The following is a 21,117-nucleotide window of genomic DNA, read 5'->3' as shown; positions in this document are numbered from 1 at the left end:
GCCGCAACCTTCTGTACCCGAGAGATCCCATCTTGGGGCCTTTTCCGAAGCTCCACCGGAGGGGGCATCGATCACGGAGGGCCTCTACATCAACTCCATGGCCTCTCCGGTGATGTGTGAATAGTTTATTTTAGACCTTCGGGTCCATAGTTATTATCTAGATGGCTTCTTCTCTCTCTTTGGATCTCAATACAAAGTTCTCCTCGATCCTCTTGGAGATCTATTCGATGTAATATTCTTTTGCGGTGTGCTTGTCGAGATCCGATGAATTGTGGGTTTATGATCTAGATTATCTATGAACAATATTGATTCTCCTCTGAATTCTTTTATGTATGATTGGTTTATCTTTGCAAGTCTCTTCGAATTATCAGTTTGGTTTGGCCTAGTAGATTGATCTTTCTTGCAATGGGATAAGTGCTTAGCTTTGGGTTCAATCCTGCGGTGCTCGATCCCAGTGACAGAAAGGGAACCGACATGTATTGTATTGTTGCCATCGAGGATAAAAAGATGGGGTTTATATCATATTGCATGAGTTTATCCCTCGACATCATGTCATCTTCCTTAAAGCATTACTTTGTTCTTATGAATTTAATACTCTAGATGCATGCTGGATAGCGGTGGATGTGTGGAGTAATAGTAGTAGATGCAGAATCGTTTCGGTCTACTTGTCTCGGACGTGATGCCTATATACATGATCATACCTAGATATTCTCATAACTATGCTCAATTCTATCAATTGCTCGACAGTAATTCGTTTACCCACTGTAATACTTATGCTCTTGAGAGAAGCCACTAGTGAAACCTATGGCCCCCGGGTCTATCTTCTATCATATTAATCTTCCAATACTTATTTATTTCTATTGCCGTTTATTTTACTTTGCATCTTTATTTCTCTTTATCATAAAAATACCAAAAATATTATCTTATCATATCTATCAGATCTCACTCTCGTAAGTGACCGTGAAGGGATTGACAACCCCTTTATCGCGTTGGTTGCGAGGTTCTTATTTGTTTGTGTAGGCGTGTGGGACTTGAGCATGATTTCCTACTGGATTGATACCTTGGTTCTCAAATACCGAGGGAAATACTTATGCTACTTTACAGCATCACCCTTTCTTCTTCAAGGGAAAACTAACGCAGTGCTCAAGAGGTAGCAACCGACGAACAGAGAAACCCTAAAAACAGATCTATGAAGGGGAACGGGAAAGACTTACTGACGCTGATGGACAGCGGAGGAGCACCGCGGCATTTCTGGTCAGTTCAGGGTGATGTAGCGGCCGAAGTTGATGAAGAGGACGAAGGTCGACGGCGGCGGAGCTCGAGTGCACTGGGACGTCGCAAGGATGAAGAAGAAGGAGAGAAGGCAAAGGGGGAGAATGAGAGGTGAGCTCATGGCCCTATTTATAAGGCCGAAAGGATAAGTGGCATGCGCGGGAATCGAGGAGACAAAAAAGTGGATATGTGACGGTGTGAGGGCCTTGATTTTCGGAAGGGTGAGTTAAGAAAAAGATTTATTTGGGTCGTGCGTCGTATTAATTACAGGTGACGTCACGGCGGGTTACCGCAATTTCCGGAGATCACGTCATGGAGGGTTACAGCATTACACAGGAAGATGAAGACGGATTTTTTTCTACATGTTGAAGATTGACCTGAACAAGTTCAAATCAACCTGGGGCCTAATGTTGAGGATATGACTATCAGATATGACCCGCCCAGGAGGGGCCGGGTCATCCATTATGGCGGTTCATCTAAATGAAGCCCAAGAGTATATTAAAGATGGCGGTTCATAGATAGGTTTGTTAAAAGGCCCAAATCCAGAGGCGGCTTAAGGCCCATAAGTGTAAACCGCCACGTATATGTAAACTTGTATTGTAAGGCATGTAAGATAGGTCACTAAGCCGGACACGTTTGTATGAGCTGGCCAGGACTCTGTAAGCCGCATGACGTCAACCCATGTATATAAGGGGACGAGCTGACAGCGGCTTAGGGCAATAAACAACAGATTGAAAGCTAGGCAAAGCGGATTCGCTCCTTGGTAATCGAAACCCTAGCAATACCACCTCAAACTGGATTAGGCTTTTACCTCATTGCAAGGGGCCGAACCAGTATAAACTCCTCGCATCCTTTGTTCATGTTTTAACCCCTTTAAGCTAACCTCGTCGCAATGGCTCCACAACTAAGTCCTTCTATGAGGACATCTGCCATGACACTTCCACAAAATGAAGCGTGTGGATCACGCCACGGGGAGTGGGGAGACGACTCTGTCACCCGTATTACGACACCAATTGAGGGGGAGGGGGGACAGAGCACTACAAGAAATATGTCAACTTGTGACCTTGACTATTGGTCACTGAAAGGTCATTATTTTTCATTTGCGACCTTTTTGTGACCAAAAACAGAAGGTCAAAAGCCGGCGGGCGTAAACTGAAATTAACGACCTTCTTTGTGAGAAGGTCGTGGACGTTTACGACCAAAATATGCCTACTATTTTGTTTTGGTCACTAGCAGCCTCCCTAGGCAATGTAGGCATCCGACGTGGCAATCTGATGTGGCACAAGAATCAGCCCGGTCCAATTCGATTTTCTACATGGGCCTAGCCCAACAATTCGGCCTTTTAATGTATTTTTTTCTTTGCTTTTATTAGCTACATGGGTCTGGCCCAACAATTCAGCCTTATTGATTTCTTTGTGTGGCCCTTTTAACAGCATATTTTCTTTTTGATCATGTATTTTTCTGGGCCATTTCTTTGCTGGGCCTCTCATGTTTTTCCCTCAAAAATAATTGTCCAATATAACTTGGGCCTAGCCCAGTTCCGAAAAAATTGATCCAATCCAAAAGAAGTTATTATGCCATTGACATTATAACACATCACACCATAAGCTATCTTGGGCAACGTGCAATGTTATTATATTACAACCATTCATTCCAGCAATACATATCTAAGATATCTTTACATCCCAGGAACAGTAACTGCCAAACAAAACTATTCTACAACAAAGAAAATTAAAACAAAAATTTAGATGCTAAGACATAACAGAAGTTCCTATTGTCCTCCTCCTTCCAACATTTGAAAACCTCATTCACCTGCAGTAGATCAATCATGAGTGACAAACTATATAGCAGAAAAAATGTTTAAATGATGCAAAAATAACAATCATTACACATGGTATTCGGGTACAAATTCATTAGTCATTCCACATGGTATGGCAGGTACAGATTCATCAACCATTAGAGTAGATAATAACATCACTGGCAACAATTAATACGGCTTGGATCAAGTCTCAAGCATAATAGAGTACAGATTAGTCCAGTTTATACTCCTCTTTTAGAGGTACAGATTATAGCTAATGGGAGCCGATGTCCAGGAGTATTTGCAAACGATACAACATCATGGAGTGGGATAACATGTTTAGCAGTACATGTTATATAGTAAGCAAGCAAGCAATTTGGAAAGCTATGTTGCAAGATAATTGTTGTGTCGCTAACAATCACCATGTAAGAATGCTTTGTTGTACTAATACATGCACATCAAGCGAGAGTGGTGTTCTATTCTTACCACATAGGCACAAGTGAGATGATGCCCGATTCGCCCTGCTTCTCCACAAGACTCGACCAGGAGCACAAGAAAGTAGGCTGGTAACAAAATAACAAGCCACACATAAAACTGTTATGCCCTGGACAACTATAGAGAAGAAAGCAAAAGTAACCAGAATAGTAGAGGTGTGGTGATCAAGTATATAAACACTCCTAGCATCTAATTATATAAGGGCATTGCTCATAATGAAGAGCAAAGTATTTTTATGGGGAGGAAAGGCTCCCAGCTTCACCACCCCTAGGATATGCATTCAAACAAGAATTTATTAGTGAAGAACAAAAAGAGCGGCTCCCCTGTTTTTTGCTGGAACTACAGTAGCCTAGCTTAGCTTCAAACAAGAATAACGAATTTGTAAGACATGTATGTCTGCCATAACCAAGCAAGCAGATTCAGTAGCTACTTAAACAAAATCCTAGTTCCGAATTCTTTCATACAGTAACGGTGACTAGATGAAGGTTATTGAGTAGTAGTAATATGCATCTACATCCACATAAGTTAGGCCTGGATAATTCCCTTGAAGAAGTTGTATTGACACTCACACATAGATATCTCAAGGCAAATTCTAACTGTATTTGTGGGTTTCAGCTAAAAAGGGCAACAACAACAATGAGCATCAGCATCACTGAAATACTAATAATCATGCTTGTTGCCTTTCCTGATGATCAGCTGGAGGTTGCTTCTCACCACACAAGTACCTGCCGCCATGCCACCTGCCCTGTACCGTGGTCACTCGGAGTTGCCGAACAGCCAAAGCACTTCGTGCTCCCGCTCGTCCCAGAAACTGCAAGATGACTGAAAACAGTCAAATATTAAGATTCGTAATCATTCTGATATATATAACAAATATGTGATGCAAATTTGATAAAAAAAGGTAAGAAAAGCTACCTGAACACCGCTAGCGTGGGCTACTCCTACTCCTACTCCACTATTGACCCAAAAACTGGGGTGATACTTTGGAAACGCTGTATTGTTCCTGCTGATATGTTGAGTCGAGTTTCTGAAATGAATCATGTTTGGTTCATTCGATAAGGAACGAAGTCAAGCCATGTATGATGCCAATGCCTATCTCTTCGCATGAATAAGTTAGCTTCCTGTAAAAATAAATAAGTGAATAGCTTCCTATCTAGTATAACAGGAGTAGTACAGAAGAAGTAAACCAAGTCGCCGATCGAACGACCGACGACCAAATAGGATGGAAAGCGTGCATTGATTGCAGGCACAATGTCGCTACCAGTACCACGTCCGTACTCGATCGGGACTGTTGTATGATGGCCAAGTACCCCAACGACTGACAACGAGGTCGATGGAAAAAATTGAATCACCGACGGGCGAGCATGGATCGCATAATTTGCCCCGGAGTGCACGGCGGGAGACGGTGACTAGACTGGCGTATACGTACACAAAATTCCACATGAACAGATCTGACCTCGGCATCTGAGCGACTCAACGGCAGTGGCAGTGAAGGGGCGGATGCAAAATGCAACCTGTTCCGACTACACAAAGTTCAGCTACACTTGTAGGCACTTGACACCCCCCCAACTACGTCTGTAAGCCCTGCTCTACAGTTCAATTGAAACTAACTCACGTGCACAAGAAACAAAAATACCTTGCATGTATTTATGCGTTGGCTTCAGGGGACTGCAACTACGCAAAGACGAGGAGGGTGTCAACCGTTGCTGCACTGGAGGCACCATCAAGAAATAGCCTCCAGCTCCTAACCTACGGATGAGATCCATCGAGCACTAACCAACTCTTGACCTCGGCATCACTATCTAGTGCATATCACAAACAGATCTGACACGGCAAGTGAGAACGAACCAAGGATAAAGGCGGGAGGGAGATGGATCTCATCTATTACCTGGGAGAGACGCCCGCTGCCAGTCGCCGGTCGCAGTCGCCGGAGCCGAGGGAGCCGATGGCGCTGTCCCGTCCTGGTGGCCGGAGACCTTAGACAGGCCACGCGCGCGTTGGGTCCGGCCAGATTGATGGAGCGTCGTGCTCGTCGGCGAGCAAGACAGTCGTGGTTGCTGGGCGGCGATGCCTCTATCTCCGGCGAAGTCGAGGCGGGCGGTGGAGAGCAGGGACGATCGAGATCACAAAGGGAGGGAGAGGGTTGGGGGTGGCGGGCATGGGTGCGTGGGGGCTGAGGGGGTGAGGAAGATGGATTCATGAGGTCCGCTGCCATGGCTTTCCGATCCGCCCGACCGTCGTCGTGGTTTTGGATCTACGGGAAGGGGAGAGGATGGCGATGGCAGCGGCGGTGTATGGATCTGGGAGAGAGAGGAGGGGGAAGTCGTGCGGGGAACGAGTGGTGTGCGGGGAGAGTGGGTGGGTGTGGGTGGGTGAGAGGGTGGACGTTGGATCCATCCGCCGTGGACGGCTCAGATTTCATAGAGAGGGGCGATCCGCGTGAGAGATCCTGTATGGTTCGATATTTTTGTCATTTAAAATAGTTTCTAAGTGCTAAAACATAGTAAAATGTGAAGCAACTGCCCGTATTATTTTGCAAAATGGCACCACTAAAATTTTCACTCAAATTATACCACATTTTATGAATGATCACCAACTTTAATGCATTTCCAATCTTTCTACCTATTTTTGGCCATTTAAATGGGTTCCTTCCGAATCAACTGGGACTGGGTCAAATTTGAACTACACCTACTTCATATGTTGCTCGTTATTTTTTACATAAATCATTTTAAGATACACAAGTATATATTTCATCAGAGATGCGCCAATAGTTTTGCAAGATTCCACACATAGATACAAATGGTCAAGCCCGCCGTTTTGACCGCATTTTGAAACGAGCATAAAAAATTCAAAAAAATCAAAAAATTGGAAAACCTTTGCATTGTGTCATTATATGTGACCAAGTTTCCAGGAAAAATAATAAACTTGTAATATGGAAATTTATTTAAAAAAGTGTTCTCAGAAATGAGCTGCCATGCGTGAAGATTCATGGCTTTCAGCCAAATGATCAATCTTATGGCCACATTCATGGCATAGTTTGTTCAAATGACCTCATATTGTGCACAAGGGTGCATCTTGGAATTTCAAACAATGTTGCCTAAGGGAATTCCAAACATTGGGTGTCAAAAGATTCGATCCACCTCTCGTGAAAAAGACAAATGTCCGCTGATTCAGCAAGAAGCGGGTCAAATTTGAACTGCAGCTGCCACATAGTTTGCTTTTTATTTTTTCTAAAAATCATTTTTAGGTACAAAAGTATCTATTTTATCAAAGAAACACACAAAAAAAAATTCAAGATTCAACAACTAGCTAGGAACGGTCATTCCCGCCGTTTTGACCGCATTTTGAAACGGGCATAAAAAATTCAAAAAAAATCAAAAAATTGGGAAACCTTCGCATTGTGTCATTATATGTGGCCAAGTTCCCAGGAAAAATAACAAACTTGTAATACGGCAATTATTTCAAAAAAATGTTCTCAAAAATGAGCTGTCATGCGTGAAGATTCATGGCTTTCAAGCCAAATGATCAATCTTATGGTCACATTCATGGCATAGTTTGTTCAAATGATCTCATATTGTGCACAAGGGTGCATCTTGGAATGGCAAACAATGTTGCCTAAGGAAGTTTTCATTTTCTATGCACGGAAAATTTATTTTCCATTTTTCGAGTGCCTGAAATGAGGTTTTTTGTGAATGACCTCCCAAATAATTGTTGCAAAATTGGACTAAATCAATTTTCTAAAATACTAGGCCATATTTAATGCATAATTGACAAAATGGTTGGGTGTCAAAAGTTTTGATCCACCTCTGGTGAAAAAGACAAATTCCCGTCGATTTAGTAGGAAGCGGGTCAAATTTGAACTGCAACTGTTTCATAGTTTGCTATTTATTTTTTCAAAAAATAATTTCTAGTTACATAAGTACCTATTTAATCATAAATACATGGTTTGGTGGCGATACGTCGAGGTTTGGACAGTGGTCGAGGGCCCCAACTCTAGAGTGCGTAAACTCGCATGCCGCCGCGTGGTCACCGCGTGACCGTGGCGTTGCCATGTATTCTGGGCGGCCTAGGCATGTCTAGTGGGTTGGGCACTCCCCAGGTAGGTGCGAGGGAGAAAATTACAACATAAGATTCTCACGAAGAGACCGATCGATGCTCAAACATGAATTAGCAGCCAAGTGTTTGATTAGCGGTACGGGAAATGTATATGGCTAATGGATGTGAGTTTTGGCTGAGGATGATCAGTTACTAAGAAGACCGTCTTCACAAATTTTCAGCTCAAAAGGAGGAGCCTAGGTGGTACTTGCTTTGCAAACTACCACACTGGACATAAATACAAATGTTGAAGCTCGGCTCAAAATAATGAATGAATTGAGCTGGCATTTGGTGGAGGATGGTTATTTGGGCATAGGAAAGCACTGTAGAAAATGGATACTATTTGGACATGCCAAAGTGGTACTTCCTTCATAAACTGTTGTTCTGAACAGAATAGGAAAATGAATATTTTTGAATTATTTTTGAACTAGGCAAGGAAGGTTCTTACATATTTGACGAAGATATGACCCAAAAAATTTATGAGATTTTTTTGGAAATTTTGGGAATGACAGAAATATAGGTTGCTTCACAACCTAGGGCAAAAACTGCCACATGGACATGACACATAGGCAAAACTGATGAGGTGGCGCCTAGTCATAGCAACCAACCACAATTTACAAGGCTATGACCATCTATATTGGTCATTAACAACTAGAAATAAGGCAGCGAACTAGCGCTGTTTGCTTTATGACCATTTCATATAAGGAAATTACGACCTTCCTGACCAAAATGGTCGCAATGGTTTAGGATTTGGAGCCCCCCGAACAGCTTTTGACCAATTGGTCTGAAATGGTCATAGATCTATGACCATTTCTTTCAGGGTCACCGACAGAAAGTCACTAGTTGACATATTTCTTGTAGTGGAGCCCCCACCCTTGTCCACCGGCAACCGCGCTAATGCGACGTATAGGACGTCCAATTGATGGGGTCTGCTTCGCCGTTGGATCCGCCATCGGCAGCGCTGCGGAGCTGGACATGACAGAGAGGGACAAGGAGAGGTGGGGACGATACGGAGAGGGGAGGGAAGGGAAGGAGATGGCACTGGAGTATGGACTCTTCGATAGTGTTTGACCGACTATGTAGGGATTGTCCGGGATGAGGTATATGTAGGGACGAGGTGAACCGGTCAATCGTGGCAGACGCATCCGGATTGCCCACATCCACCCAGACATGAGCTGGCTATGGGGTGCCGGTCAACCTGGACGTATAGATCGGGTTTGAGGGATTCGATTGTATCATGCTTTCGCGAGCGGTCATTGAGGGAGACTCCTGCTCAAACATTTGGAGGCTTATCAGGCATTCGGTTGTAGATGCTTTCACGATCTAAATCACCATTGCTTATCACACATTCCATGTGGCTGGGCTAGTTAACTGTAATCAATCAATTTCCGCAAAAAAAGAAAAAAACTGTAATCAATCAAGGTAGTACGGTACAATAATAAAGTTGGACGGTAAGACGGTAAACATTTAGATGCTTGTCCACCGTTGATCTATCAAGTTGGCGCTGGGACGAATCGAATCGGAGCCGTTGGTTATCTGAATCCCGGAGACCAGATGCACTCTGCTCCGTCAGTCACGTCAGTGTGCTTCTGCTTGAGTAGTGTTGACACCTCCGCACCCTCCCAAGAAGAAGAGGAATAGCCCAGCCAGAGAGGGCAGATCCTCTCCGTTCCCGGCGGGTCGGCGGCGACACCGCTGGAGAAGAAGACAGCCGGCGACCGCATCGGCATCGGCATCGGCATCGGCATCCCCGTCTCCTTCCCCACCCCACCCTACTCGTGAGGCTCGCTCTCCCTCCCTCCCAAGAAGAAGAGGAATAGCCCAGCCAGAGAGAGCAGATCCTCTCCGTTCCCGGCGAGGCAGCGGCGGCGACACCGCTGGAGAAGAAGACAGCCGGCGACTGCATCGGCATCGGCATCCCCTCCCCACCCGTGAGGCTCGCTCTCCCTCCCTCCCGCCCCTGCGCCGAAACCCTAGCTGGTTCATCATATCTTTGTTTCCTTTTTTCTTCTTTGGATGAGTCGCTTCTTGGTTGGATGTAAGATGCACTGTGCTTTACTATCATAGGGCTAGATGTAGAGTAGATTGAGTGGACTAATCGAGATTTTGATGGGATACTCTGACCTGACCTGGATTCAGTTTTGGTTTGTTTTGAGCAAATTCGAGCGCCCCTCCCCTGCAATGGAATGGAATGGAAGAAAGAAAGAAAATCACACACTTTGAGAAACTTCTCAACAACATTTTAATGCAGCCGTATGGTCAAGATCTGGCTTTTCGTGCTTTTGCCTTTGTGTGTTGGTACCTGGTTGTAATAGACTTTTAGTGTTGATGTTGAACTATGGTGCTGTCAGGTTTTCGCCCCATGGCGTTCGTCACGATGACGAGCGAACGCAGTGGGTTTCCTGGCAGTGCTCGAACTCGCTGTACCTCTTTCCCTTTCCTCCTGTTGTTCTCGGAACTTTGTATTTCCGTTCATTTGCAATGGAAAGGGGTCATGCCAGGTTCGAAAAAAAAATCGGTTAGAGGGCTAGAACAGCACTTGTCTATGTACAGATGTATACTGCTAGCAGAAAGACAGACACTAGCATCGAAATGTTCTGACGTGCTTCTCAAATAAGATAAAATAAAACGGAGGACACATTTCCATAACCAAGTTTCTCTTGCTATTAGTATTAGCTTATTCTGAACCTGAACACTACATGACGACCCACCGAAATGTAATCCGATTAAACTGTTGTTTTTAGTCTATGGCATGTTCCTTTGGTTGTTTATTTATCTGAAGAAGTATCACGTGTTTATTTATCCATGCTTCTTATTCCTGGTAGTACATAGCAAGTTTCTTTGATACACAGGCATATATGTTTCACCTGCACAATGTCATCTGCTTACCCATGGTTCCGATTGACATGCTATCCGCCTGACCGCCTTGTATTTCTTAATCTGCTTACTAGTAGCTTACAATTTCTTTTATTGCTTGCAGAGTTTGCCATCAGCAGCACATCATGCAGAGGCCCAGCAAACTGCCTGCTGTCTCTCTCCCCGGACGCCCTACCTTTTTCGGACCCCAAGGTTAGGCTGACCTCCCAGATGGCTTGCTTCACTCCATCGTTGATCGGCTGGGCTCCTTCCGAGACCTTCTTGGCTTCGCCACCACATGCCCCTCATGGCGTTCTGCCTTCTCCTCGTACCCATCAAAATCCACGTTCCTCACAAAATTACCACCTCTCCTCATCCAGACCCATATTCGTGCACAAGGTCCTCTTCTTCCTTATACCAGTGGTTCTCATGAGCTATACCCATGTAAGGTTGTTGATCCAGCCAACCGAAACACCGCACTTCGCTGTTGGATCCCTCAAGATATCGTGGAGAAGATGACATTTATTGGATCCTCCTATGGTAAGCTCATCTACTACTGCAAGGGATACTGTCGCATCATCGATGCGTTCACCGGTGATGATGTCTCAACTCCATGTCTCCCATCCCATGCTAAATGTTCAAAACTTCACTTGACTGGCATTCTAACAGCCCCACTTACATCACCCAACTCGCATCTCCTTGTCAGTACCGAGTCCTTCCTGTTTGATTTGCCTGTTGGAAACGACTCTTGGTCCGAACTCCAGCTTCCTTGTCAGTTTGTAATAGACCATTTTGTGGAGTTGGATGGTCAGTTCATTGTCTCGAATAGCTATGGCAGATCCTACGCTCTGCAGCTGGCCCCTCAGCACGGCCTGCAGGAGATAAAAACCAAGCCTGTGGGAGGAAGGCCGGTGGAAGGAAGGCTGGTGGTTTGTGGTGATATGCTTCTCATTCTCAGTTTGGGCGAGTTCCAGCGCCTCGACATGTCAACCGAGCCCGCGACACGGGTGGCCGTGGAGAAGCTGGGCGAGCGGGCACTCTTTGTAGGGCGGAAGCGAAGAGCACGGCAGTTTCTTGCATGAGCCCGGAGCTATGGGGAGGAAGGAGCGACATCGTGTACTTTGCTCGTACAGCTCGACCTTGGTTTATCTATAGGCTGTGTGGCAGGCCAGATCGCATGCAGGATAGACCAACACGCGTTGAACCTGCAGGCTTTGGAAGCACACCAGTGCAGTCATCAGTTCGGCCGCTCTGGCTGTACCCAAGCATGTTCTACTCGGATGGCCAATGAATGATCTGTGCCTGCCAGCCAACCAAGTACAGCTTGCCGCAGCACCGGCTTCATCTGAAATTTGCCTTTGAGATCCAGGTAGTAGAGATTGGTTGTTGCTGCATGGGTAGAATATGTTACTCGGTGGTACGGAGGAGTGCTCCCTGCGCTCCTTTATTTTGTTTGTTGAACTTGATAAGTTTTAACTTGTGTGGTGTTGGCACTAGCTTTACTAGAAGAATAACTCGGTTATCCGGTTTTTACCAACCTGTGCTCCCTGTTTAATATTTTACTAGGTGTACTTGACCACTTATGCTTTTTTTTCTATAATGAAAGTAGCATATGTTCAGTGTCTCCCCTGTTTCAACTTTCAATGAGGAGAAGCTAATGTTTCTGCTTGTACTTTCAACGAGGAGAAGCTAATGTTTCAACTTTCAACGAGGAGAAGCTAACTGTTTGAAGTAGTATAGTTCTGTGCCTCATCTCAGTGAAGATATAAATTCCCTGATGCAGTGAAATTCTGCAGTTCAGTTATGATATAGATTTTCAGTTTAGCTAGAGAACTGGCCACTGCAGTTTAGTTATGTCCCTCATCCTAGTGAATTATGCAACTGGCTAGAATGATCTGATGCAGTGAAAATCTGAGAAGTAGTGTATATATGCTAACAACTGAATGTGTGGGAACTTGTCTCAATTTTCATTGCATCTAGTTAGATATATGCCATGCCAAAAGGAAAATACGTAAACTGCTACTGTTTGTTGCCTCGATGTCTCGCTTTCCTTTTTGTCCAGAGTTCTCTGGTTTCTCATTCCTTCTGTGTATGTGCTTGGTAGCAGGTTTGTTTCTTTCTCGCGCGAGTGGACAGAACGTCTGGTTTTATGGGATTGGTTAGGTCTAGGCGGAAAAGAATTATATGAGACCAGGTCTCACGCGAGACCCATCCTGATGGATGACACGTGGTATTCACAAATCATAAAGCATCCTCACCCTTCACTTAAAATCATGGGGAGAGAGATTAGATGCTTTGTGATTTATGAATGCCACGTGTCATCCATCAGGACGGGTCTCATCTGCTAACCGTGAGACCTGGTCTCATATAATTTTGCTCCCGCCGCAATCGGTCTTAATAGTTAAATATACGGTCAAAATTGAAGCACGAGGATAGAGAAAGCACTACATTGTAGAATGAAGGGAGTACTGTTTTTGGATTGGTGAGCAGGGGCATGAGGAGGCTCAGGCATACCAATCTGCCACGTAGCTTGTTTTTCCTCTCCTTCCATTTCACAGGCCCCGCATGCTTCCACGTGAACTTTCTGTGCCGTGGGATCTACCATACCACCACTATTGCATGATGAATTGTTACTGCTCCTGTTGTCCTACCACTCCTCTTCATGTGGGAGGGACTTGCAGCATGAATTATTACTGATAAAGTGGTTGCGCCATGAATCCACGTCACATGCCCCGCCTTGTATTGTACAATAGAGATGAGTAGAATGTGCATGTGTTTGTTCATAGAGATGAGTGTATGTACGTATATGAGCGTCTCAACTGTCGCATGTTTTAGAAAAGGAAAACGAGTGTTTTGTCAAAGGCGTTGGCATGTAGACGTGTTCGTAGAGGAGGAGGATTTTGCATCTTTGTAACCACTTCCATGGCTCAATCCGATGACACAAACTACTGTAGTAATTAACTTCTACATGACGATCGATGGTGCAATTCAGAGCCAGCGATCTACAAATCCAACAATTTATCAAACCAACCAAATGAAATCCTATCTACTAGCTAGCTTAACTGGAGATCGAGAGGATCTCATCCCAAATCAATCAATGTATATATCCAGCTCCCTCGATCACTGGAGATGGTAACCAGGCCGGACTGGTCAGTCCGTCGGCGGCCCCGGCGCGCCCATGATGACGGCGTCGGACCAGCGCGCGGGCGAGCGATCGCTGCTGTTGGACGATGACATGGCCTCGGCACGCGCCTCGCGCACCATCCGCAGCGCCTCGACCGTGGCCGGCCGTGCGCCGGGGTCCGCGGCCACGCAGGCCGCCGCCACGCCAACCAGCGCGCCCAGCTTCTCCTCGGCGGGGCCGGCGGCGCCGGACGCGGCCGACTCGCCGCCCGACTCGGTGGACATCTCCTCCTCGCGCGCGGCGCGCACCCAGGCGGCCACCTCGTCGGCACCACCGTGCTGGTCCAGGAGGTCTGGGAACGGCGCCCGGCCCGTGAGCAGCTCGAGCAGGAGCACGCCGAAGCTGTAGACGTCGGACGGCGCCGTGAAGGAGGAGGAGGAGCGGGTCTCGGGAGCGCGGTAGAGGAGGGAGGCGGAGGATGCGTCGGCGCCGGCGGCGTGGAGGGCGGGGACGAGGCCGTAGTCGGTGAGGCAGGACTCGAAGTCGGGGCCGAGGAGGACGTTGGAGGGCTTGAGGTTGCCGTGCACGATGGCTGAGGAGTGGAGGTGGAGCAGGCCGGCGGCGATGTCCTCGGCGATCTTCATGCAGGAGGTCCAGTGCAGCGGCTTGCCCTTGCTCGACGGCCGAGACCCTGCATTGCACGCACGCATGCATTTCCAACCATTATACCACATTTAAATCGCAAAACATGAATGGTCACATTGTTTGTTCTAGTTCAGTACATAGCTTGCAAAAAAGTCTATTACTACTAGTTAAGTTCCATGCTATGGTCATCAGCATGGACGAACATTTAGTCATTTACTGGGTAGAACCCACAGCTGAGCTGAGCTGAGGTAGCTGTGTGTGTAGTGTGAGGCCAGCCAGCCAGCCAGTCATCAAGCATTTGGCAGGCAACAATTACTATTTGCAGATGAAAAAGGACCACTCTGATATGCAACAATTACTACTATAGTGGTGATTAACAATTACTGAAGAAACAAATTCTATCTACTGCCTTGGGTTCAGGACATGTTGGCATTTGACTGTATGCCTTGGCCAATTTCGGGAAGAAGATTTGGACAGCTGCGTGGAAAAGGACAATGCATTATTTGATTCTGGCCATTGCTAGCTTGCACTGCCGGATCATTTCTGCTACTGCTAGCATGTGAAAGCAAGAGAGAAAGAAAATCACTAGTAATATGTGTGCAGAATTTGTTTCTTCAACAGGCAGGTGTGGTTGCCGGGACAAGAACAAAAAGGCCTACTTTTTTCTTGCAACAAGTCCGTACACAATCCTGGTGACTCACATGCATGCATGATCATGTTTGTGCACTGAAGCTTTCTTTTATATGAATGAACAGAAATATTTTTTTGATTTCTTTTTTGTCATCTCGTCCGGTGTTCTTGTGGCTGTCTTCATGGGGACGTGCTCCCTGGCCGGATTCTCTCTCTCTCTCTCTCGGCCATTCTCTTGTTTTACGATGGCGCAAGGTTTCATTACTATTGTCAACGGATCTTGCATCATCTCGGACAAGGAATCTACGGGCCACTTAGAATGATTTACTACATGCTGGGAGCTCCGATGGTCATAGTAGTAGGTAGGAGTAGTACCACTTGACTTGCTTTTGCCGGGGACATGTTTTCGTGGATCAATGCAAGAATTGAGTGGCTAGATAGATGACCAGCTAGTAATGGCCTTGATCCTGGACAGGAGGCCACATGGCTGCCTCCTCCTCCTAGCAGTACACATGTTCGAGGCTTCTACTACTCCCTCCGTAAAGAAAAAAAAATATAAAAGCGTTTAGATCACTATTACAGAGGGAATACTACATTAAGAGCTACAGCTAACACTAGTAAACACCAGGCAGGCAGGGCAGGGCAGGCACCAGGTGCAGAAGCTGTTATTTCAAGTGGCGGAGCAGGATCACGAATATCAATCCATACTACTCCCTTGGTTCCTAAATACTTATTTGTCTTTCTAGATATTTTAAATGACTAGTACATACGGATGTATGTAGACATATTTTAGAGTGTAGATTCACTCATTTTGCTCTGTATGTAGTCACTTGTTGAAATGACTAGAAAGACAAGTATTTAGGAAGGGAGGGAGTAAAACGCGATGGAACGGAACGGAATTCAGGCAACACACAACAGGAGAACAGTGAAGAAATCAGCCTGTAAATCCGTCTGAATCTTGCGTTCAGGACACGCTGCTGCTAAAGGTAAAGCTAAAGCAGGACGGGTTGCTCATCCTTCATCCATCGTCTGGTCTCCTCTCGCTCGGCTCCACTGCCTGCCTTAGCTAATCATAATAATCAACCCGGGTGCTTAATTTGGGCAGGCCGCGTCAACATCATTCATTCACGGCCTGAACAAGGACAGTACATGCATTGTCTGAACCTGATCACTGCTACTACTATTACCAATCCAGCAGCTTGCGTGAATAAAAACAACGGATACTAGTACAGTAATGCCTGAAAGAATTTACCCAGCAGGAGGTAGTAACAACTAACAACACTTAGTAACAACATGTGAGCAGCAGGATGGGGCATGTGTTGGGTCTCTATTATATGATGCAACCTCCCCGCATTCTCGTGCACTGAAGTATTTCTGAATAAAAGAAGTTTCTTTGTTTGTTCAGTGAGATCTACTCGTAGTACTTGTTTTTTCTTCATCTATCTATGTATTGATCTCGTCCAGGTCCGGTGATCTTGTGACTGGCTGGCTAGATTTACCTTACGGCGCGTCTTCCTTCCTGGGGGCGTGTTCATGTCATGTGGTACTTATTCGCATGCACGGATGAATGAAAAAAAGGAGACGCTAATACTCTCACCGTTCCTAATTATAAGTTCTTTTAGAGATTTCAATATGGACTACATACGAAGCAAAATGAGTGAATCTACACTCTAAAATACGTCTATATACATCGGTATATAGTCCATATTGAAATCTCTAAAAAGACTTATGTATTTAGGAACGGAGGGAGTAGATACTAGTGCATTGCATTGGATTCAGTTGAGGTGGACACGATGCTACTCAATCGCCTGCCCTCTTGTAGCTAGACTGCCTGCCCTGACTAATCAATGTGTGTGCCTAATTTGTACAGGCCGCCTCAATGTCATTCCTGGACCCTCACCTTAGCGCGTCGTAAGCGAGGACATCATACACATTATTGTCTGATGAAGTTGATCGTTGCTACTACTATCAACACCAAATCGGCAGAGCAGCTTGTATATGAATAAATAAAAGGAATACATAGTAGCACGTCGAGCATCATTGTTCCTATTTGGAAACAGAGGTGCTGTACTATGGTATGCCTGCATAACTTAGCTAGCAGGAGCACCTCATTTTCTTCTTCTTTCCCCATCTTACCCAGGTAGCAGTTATTGAGTTTCAGAGCAAAATGCACTAGGGCACAATGCAATGTAAGGAGATTAACCAGAGCCTTTCCTTCTGATAGAGCTTCTTCTGTAGTGGTATCTAGAAATAATCTACACTAGTAGTGAGGATCTGGCGTCAACATGAGGCTTGTGTGATGTGGAATCTACGTCTACCAACCATTCATCACCGTCTCATGAATTACTGCTGCTCCTATAGACTATAGTGGTGGTACTACTCCTTGACTTCATGTCATGTGGGACTTGGAGCGTGAGTGAGTTAACAGTGAAGCAGCTGGCACCATGAAATGAATCCATGTCACATGGCTTGGCACCACTCCTAGAGAAGAATACTAGTACACATGTCCCGCAATTCTTGTTTATTCATTTTTATGAATAAATCATAAGAGCCGGACTTTTTTTGTCACTTATGGTGAAGCAGAGGCTTGAGCCCTGCGCATGCCAATGTTGTCATCTACTCTACCTCTACGGCTCTACCTCTACTCTAGCTAGCACCAAGGAACAAAGCCGGGTCGCCATGGAATGCAACGGAATGCATGGCAATGCAAGAGTCCAACAGACTCCAGAGAGTTACTAGCAGTGCACGCCAGATCCATGCTGCATGCTCTTCAGCTACCCAACAAGAAAACATAGAGAGAGAGTGAGACATGGTTGGATCCGCAACTGCCCCATGCTTTCCCCCGTGATTTGCTCCCTCAATGCCACAATGCCGTGACCGTGAGTGACAGCAAGAAAATTTGTCCCGTTTTGTTTGTTGGTTGGTTGGTTCATGGGCACGGGCACGGGCAGGATGTGCGTGCGGTTCAGTGTTCATAACTTCGCATGAATCAATGCTAAGCAGTACAGATTGTTGGCCCTGATAATGACTTACTCATGCGGTTCATAATTTGTTTATCCTTATCATGGATGGATGGACGGATAGATGCATGGCAACGAGCAAGGAATTGAGCTGAAAAAACAGTTTCTTTCTTTCACACAAAACAGAGCATGGCAATGGCGAGAATGGAAGACGAGCAAGAAGACGGCAATGGCGATGTGTACCCAGTGACTCAACTGACCGTGGACGAGGGAGAAGAGGCTGCCGTTGGGGTAGTAGTCGTACACCAGCAGCCGCTCCTCCTTGGCCTGGAAGTATGCCCGCAGCGCCACCACGTTGGGGTGCCGCACCCGCCCCAGCTCCTCCGCCCGCCGCCCGAACTCCAGAGCCCCGCCGCCCACCCCGCCCGCGCCCCCCGCGTCGCCGCACCGCATCCGCTTCACCGTCACGATGAACCCCGTCTCCATCACCGCCTTGTACGTGCTCCCGGCCTCCCCGCGCCCCAGCGTCTCCGCCGACGCCCGCAGCAGCTCCTCCAGGCTGTACGCCTCCGCCGCGCCCCCGCAGAACACCAGCTTCCCGATCCCCTCCCGCTCCCACGAGAACTCGCGCCCGCCCGCCGCGTTCGTCGCCGGCGGCAGCGCTGCTGCGTTCGCCGAGCGCTGCTGGTGCTGCTGCTGCGCGTCCTCCTCGGCCTGCTCCTCCGGCGTGCCATGGCCGCCCTTGTCCACGTCCCCGGCCACGCGCTTGTTGCGCCCGCGCCCGCGGCGAGACGCCGTCACCGCCGCGGCGACCAGCAGGGCAAGCACCACCGCCCCCGCCACAGTCGACCCGGCGATTATCGCGGCCTTCCTGCGGCGTCCGCTGCTGCCGCCGGACCCGCCGGGGGGAGGGAGCGGCGCGAACGCGGCCGTGGCGGGGGAGAGCGACATCGGCCCGGGAGCCGCCGCCACCACACACGGCACGGCGAGCGGCGCCCCGCAGAGCCCGGCATTGCCCGCGAACGCCGACGCGTTGAACCGCCTCGCGAGCACGCCCGGGATCTGCCCGGACAGCCGGTTGCCGGAGACGTCGAGGGCCCGGAGCGTGCTCTGCGGCAGCGCGGGCAGCGGCCCCGTCAGCAGGTTCCCGTCGAGCAGCAGCGAGGTGAGCCTCGGCACGCGGGCCAGCTCCCGCGGGATCCGGCCGGAGAGGCGGTTGTCGGAGAGCACGAGGACGGTGGCGCGGTGGAGCAGCGCGAGGCTGGCGGGGAGCGGGCCGGAGAGCGCGTTGGACGCGAGGTAGAGCAGCTTGAGGTTGGGGAGCGCGGCGGCGAGGCCGTCGGGGACGGGGCCGGAGAGCGCGTTGGCCTTGAGGCTGAGCACGCGCAGCTCGGCGAGCGGGGAGAGGAGGGCGGCGGTGAGGGGGCCGGTGAGGTTGAGGTTCTCGAGGACCAGCTTGGTGACGCGGCCGGCGGGGTCGCACTGGCGCACGCCGGGCCAGGCGGTGCAGAGGGTGGTGGCCGTGGAGGCGTGCCATGTGAGGCGGTTGGAGGCGTCCAGGGCGGACTTGAGGGCGAGCAGCGCGTCGGCGTCGGTGCCGCTGGCGCTGGCGAGGTGGTAGAGCAGGAGGAGGAGGAGGAGGAGGGGCAGCAGGTGGTGGCGCGGCGAGAGGGATCCGGGGGGCTTCATGGTGCGGTGGAGTGTGGAGTGAAGGAAGGGGAGGGGAGGTCAGCAATGGCGGGTGGGCGGCATTAATGAGCTGAGGGAGCAGTGAGCTAGCTCCTAGCTGTAAAAGAAGAGAAACGGACAAGGCAGGAGAGGGAGGAAGAGCATGAGCTGCTGCCTTGGCTTGGATCTCTCCGGAAAGGAAAAGAAAAGAGCATGAGCTGCTGCTGCTGCTTAACTAAATGCGGCTTGCCGGAGAGGAGGAAGAAAGACTGCTCTGCTCACTAATTAACCACATGCTCTCTGACTCTGACGGAGGTGGATGATTAACCTTGGGACCTGGTGTTGGTAAACATAAACAGAGGCAGCACCCACCCACCACTATCAATTGTCAGTCAGTAGTAGTAATAGTAAGTGGGTCAATGGCGTGGCTGTGGAAAGCCTGACCCACGCCCATTTTACTACTAACAGTATAATCACTGACTGTCTCCATGGATACAGATTCCTCCCCTTCCTTTCTTTCTTCTTTGCTGCAGGGAGGAATCTGTATCCATGGATGCTGCTGCCTCGTGCTCGCGTGCCAACCATGGATCCTCTTTCCTGCAGCCGCATACTGTTCATCCATTCCTTCCAGGCTTAATCTCTTTGGGGATCATCATCTCGATAACAAACTGTTAGTAGTAATTGAATTCGTTGGCACCGCAATGCATGCGCGCCCTTAATCCAAATCCAAATCCAAATCCAAATCTACCTACCATTTGTACTATTTGTGTGTGCGCGCCCGTGACTGACTCTAGCTGTGTGTGTGTGTGAGGTCCATTGAGTGCTGCCCGGCCTCCGCTCCTCCGCCACAGCAGATCGGAAAGGAGGAGGAAGAAGAAGCGCACTCCCGTTGTTTATTTTTCCCCATTTCACCCTCCAGTTCCTCCACGGGCCCGTCCAGCTAGTTTCAAAAATACACTATCATTTTCATGTCTCCATATTTTTCCGTATACAACAAGAACGTTTTTCATGCCTGTTTTTTTTTAAATGTTGATACTCTTTTTTTATAAGTTTGGTCAAAGTAAAGATACTTTAACTTCACACAAATCTTATATGCAAACTAAAAAGGACCGGAGAAAGTATCTACCGTAAACAGAGACCAATGCACTCAACTGCACGCCGGCCCATGTTCAGAAGCAAGTGCTTCTGTTGAAGACATAAATTCTTCAGACATACAGTAGTGATTTTGTTTCTTTGACGAGCCAGCAGTAATAATGATCTGGCAGTGGTAGCTAGCAATTGACAGACTCAAATAATGCAGCATGCAGTATGCATTGTCCTTATCCCTGCACTAATAATGCAGTTCTACGAGACGTGTCACCGTCCAAATCTTCTCCCCAGAACCAGAATTGGGTAAGGCAGGCAGGCAGGCAGTCAAATGCCAACATGTCCTGAACCCACCCGAGACAGCAGAGAATTCATTTCTTCAGTGCGCAAATCGCAAGGGACAAGCGCAAAGATACAAGGCACATGTACCAGCACAGATTTATCGATGACTTACAGAGTGACAGTAGTCCTTGTTAATCACTAATATA

At 47.7% G+C, this 21,117-nt stretch overlaps 1 protein-coding gene and 1 pseudogene across 1 annotated transcript; one reads left to right on the top strand and one right to left on the bottom strand.

Moving 5' to 3' along the window:
* Nucleotides 1-10,662: 10,662 nt before the first annotated feature.
* On the top strand, nucleotides 10,663-12,188 carry LOC119318714 (annotated as a pseudogene).
* A 1,264-nt stretch (nucleotides 12,189-13,452) lies between these two features.
* On the bottom strand, nucleotides 13,453-19,909 carry LOC119318713 (inactive leucine-rich repeat receptor-like serine/threonine-protein kinase At1g60630). Its single transcript, XM_037593304.1, has 2 exons — nucleotides 18,136-19,909; nucleotides 13,453-14,331 (listed from the first exon to the last, which is right to left on the bottom strand). The coding sequence occupies exons 1-2, from the start codon at nucleotides 19,562-19,564 to the stop codon at nucleotides 13,667-13,669; spliced, it is 2,094 nt and encodes a 697-aa protein (XP_037449201.1). The 5' UTR covers nucleotides 19,565-19,909; the 3' UTR covers nucleotides 13,453-13,666.
* Between the last annotated feature and the right edge of the window lie 1,208 nt (nucleotides 19,910-21,117).

Source organism: Triticum dicoccoides, chromosome 6A (assembly GCF_002162155.2).
Source record: "Triticum dicoccoides isolate Atlit2015 ecotype Zavitan chromosome 6A, WEW_v2.0, whole genome shotgun sequence".
NCBI classification, from domain to species: domain Eukaryota; kingdom Viridiplantae; phylum Streptophyta; class Magnoliopsida; order Poales; family Poaceae; genus Triticum; species Triticum dicoccoides.
Note: the sequence above shows the minus strand (reverse complement) of the source record. Positions and strands in the feature narration are given on the sequence as shown.

Bases quoted from the DNA above. Each gene is read 5' to 3' on its own strand.
- LOC119318713 (XM_037593304.1), bottom strand. From the start codon at position 19,564: ATGAAGCCCCCCGGATCCCTCTCGCCGCGCCACCACCTGCTGCCCCTC. The intron at 14,332-18,135 runs GTCAGTTGAGTC...CGTGCAATGCAG, and splicing joins CCTCTTCTCCCTCGTCCACG to GGTCTCGGCCGTCGAGCAAG.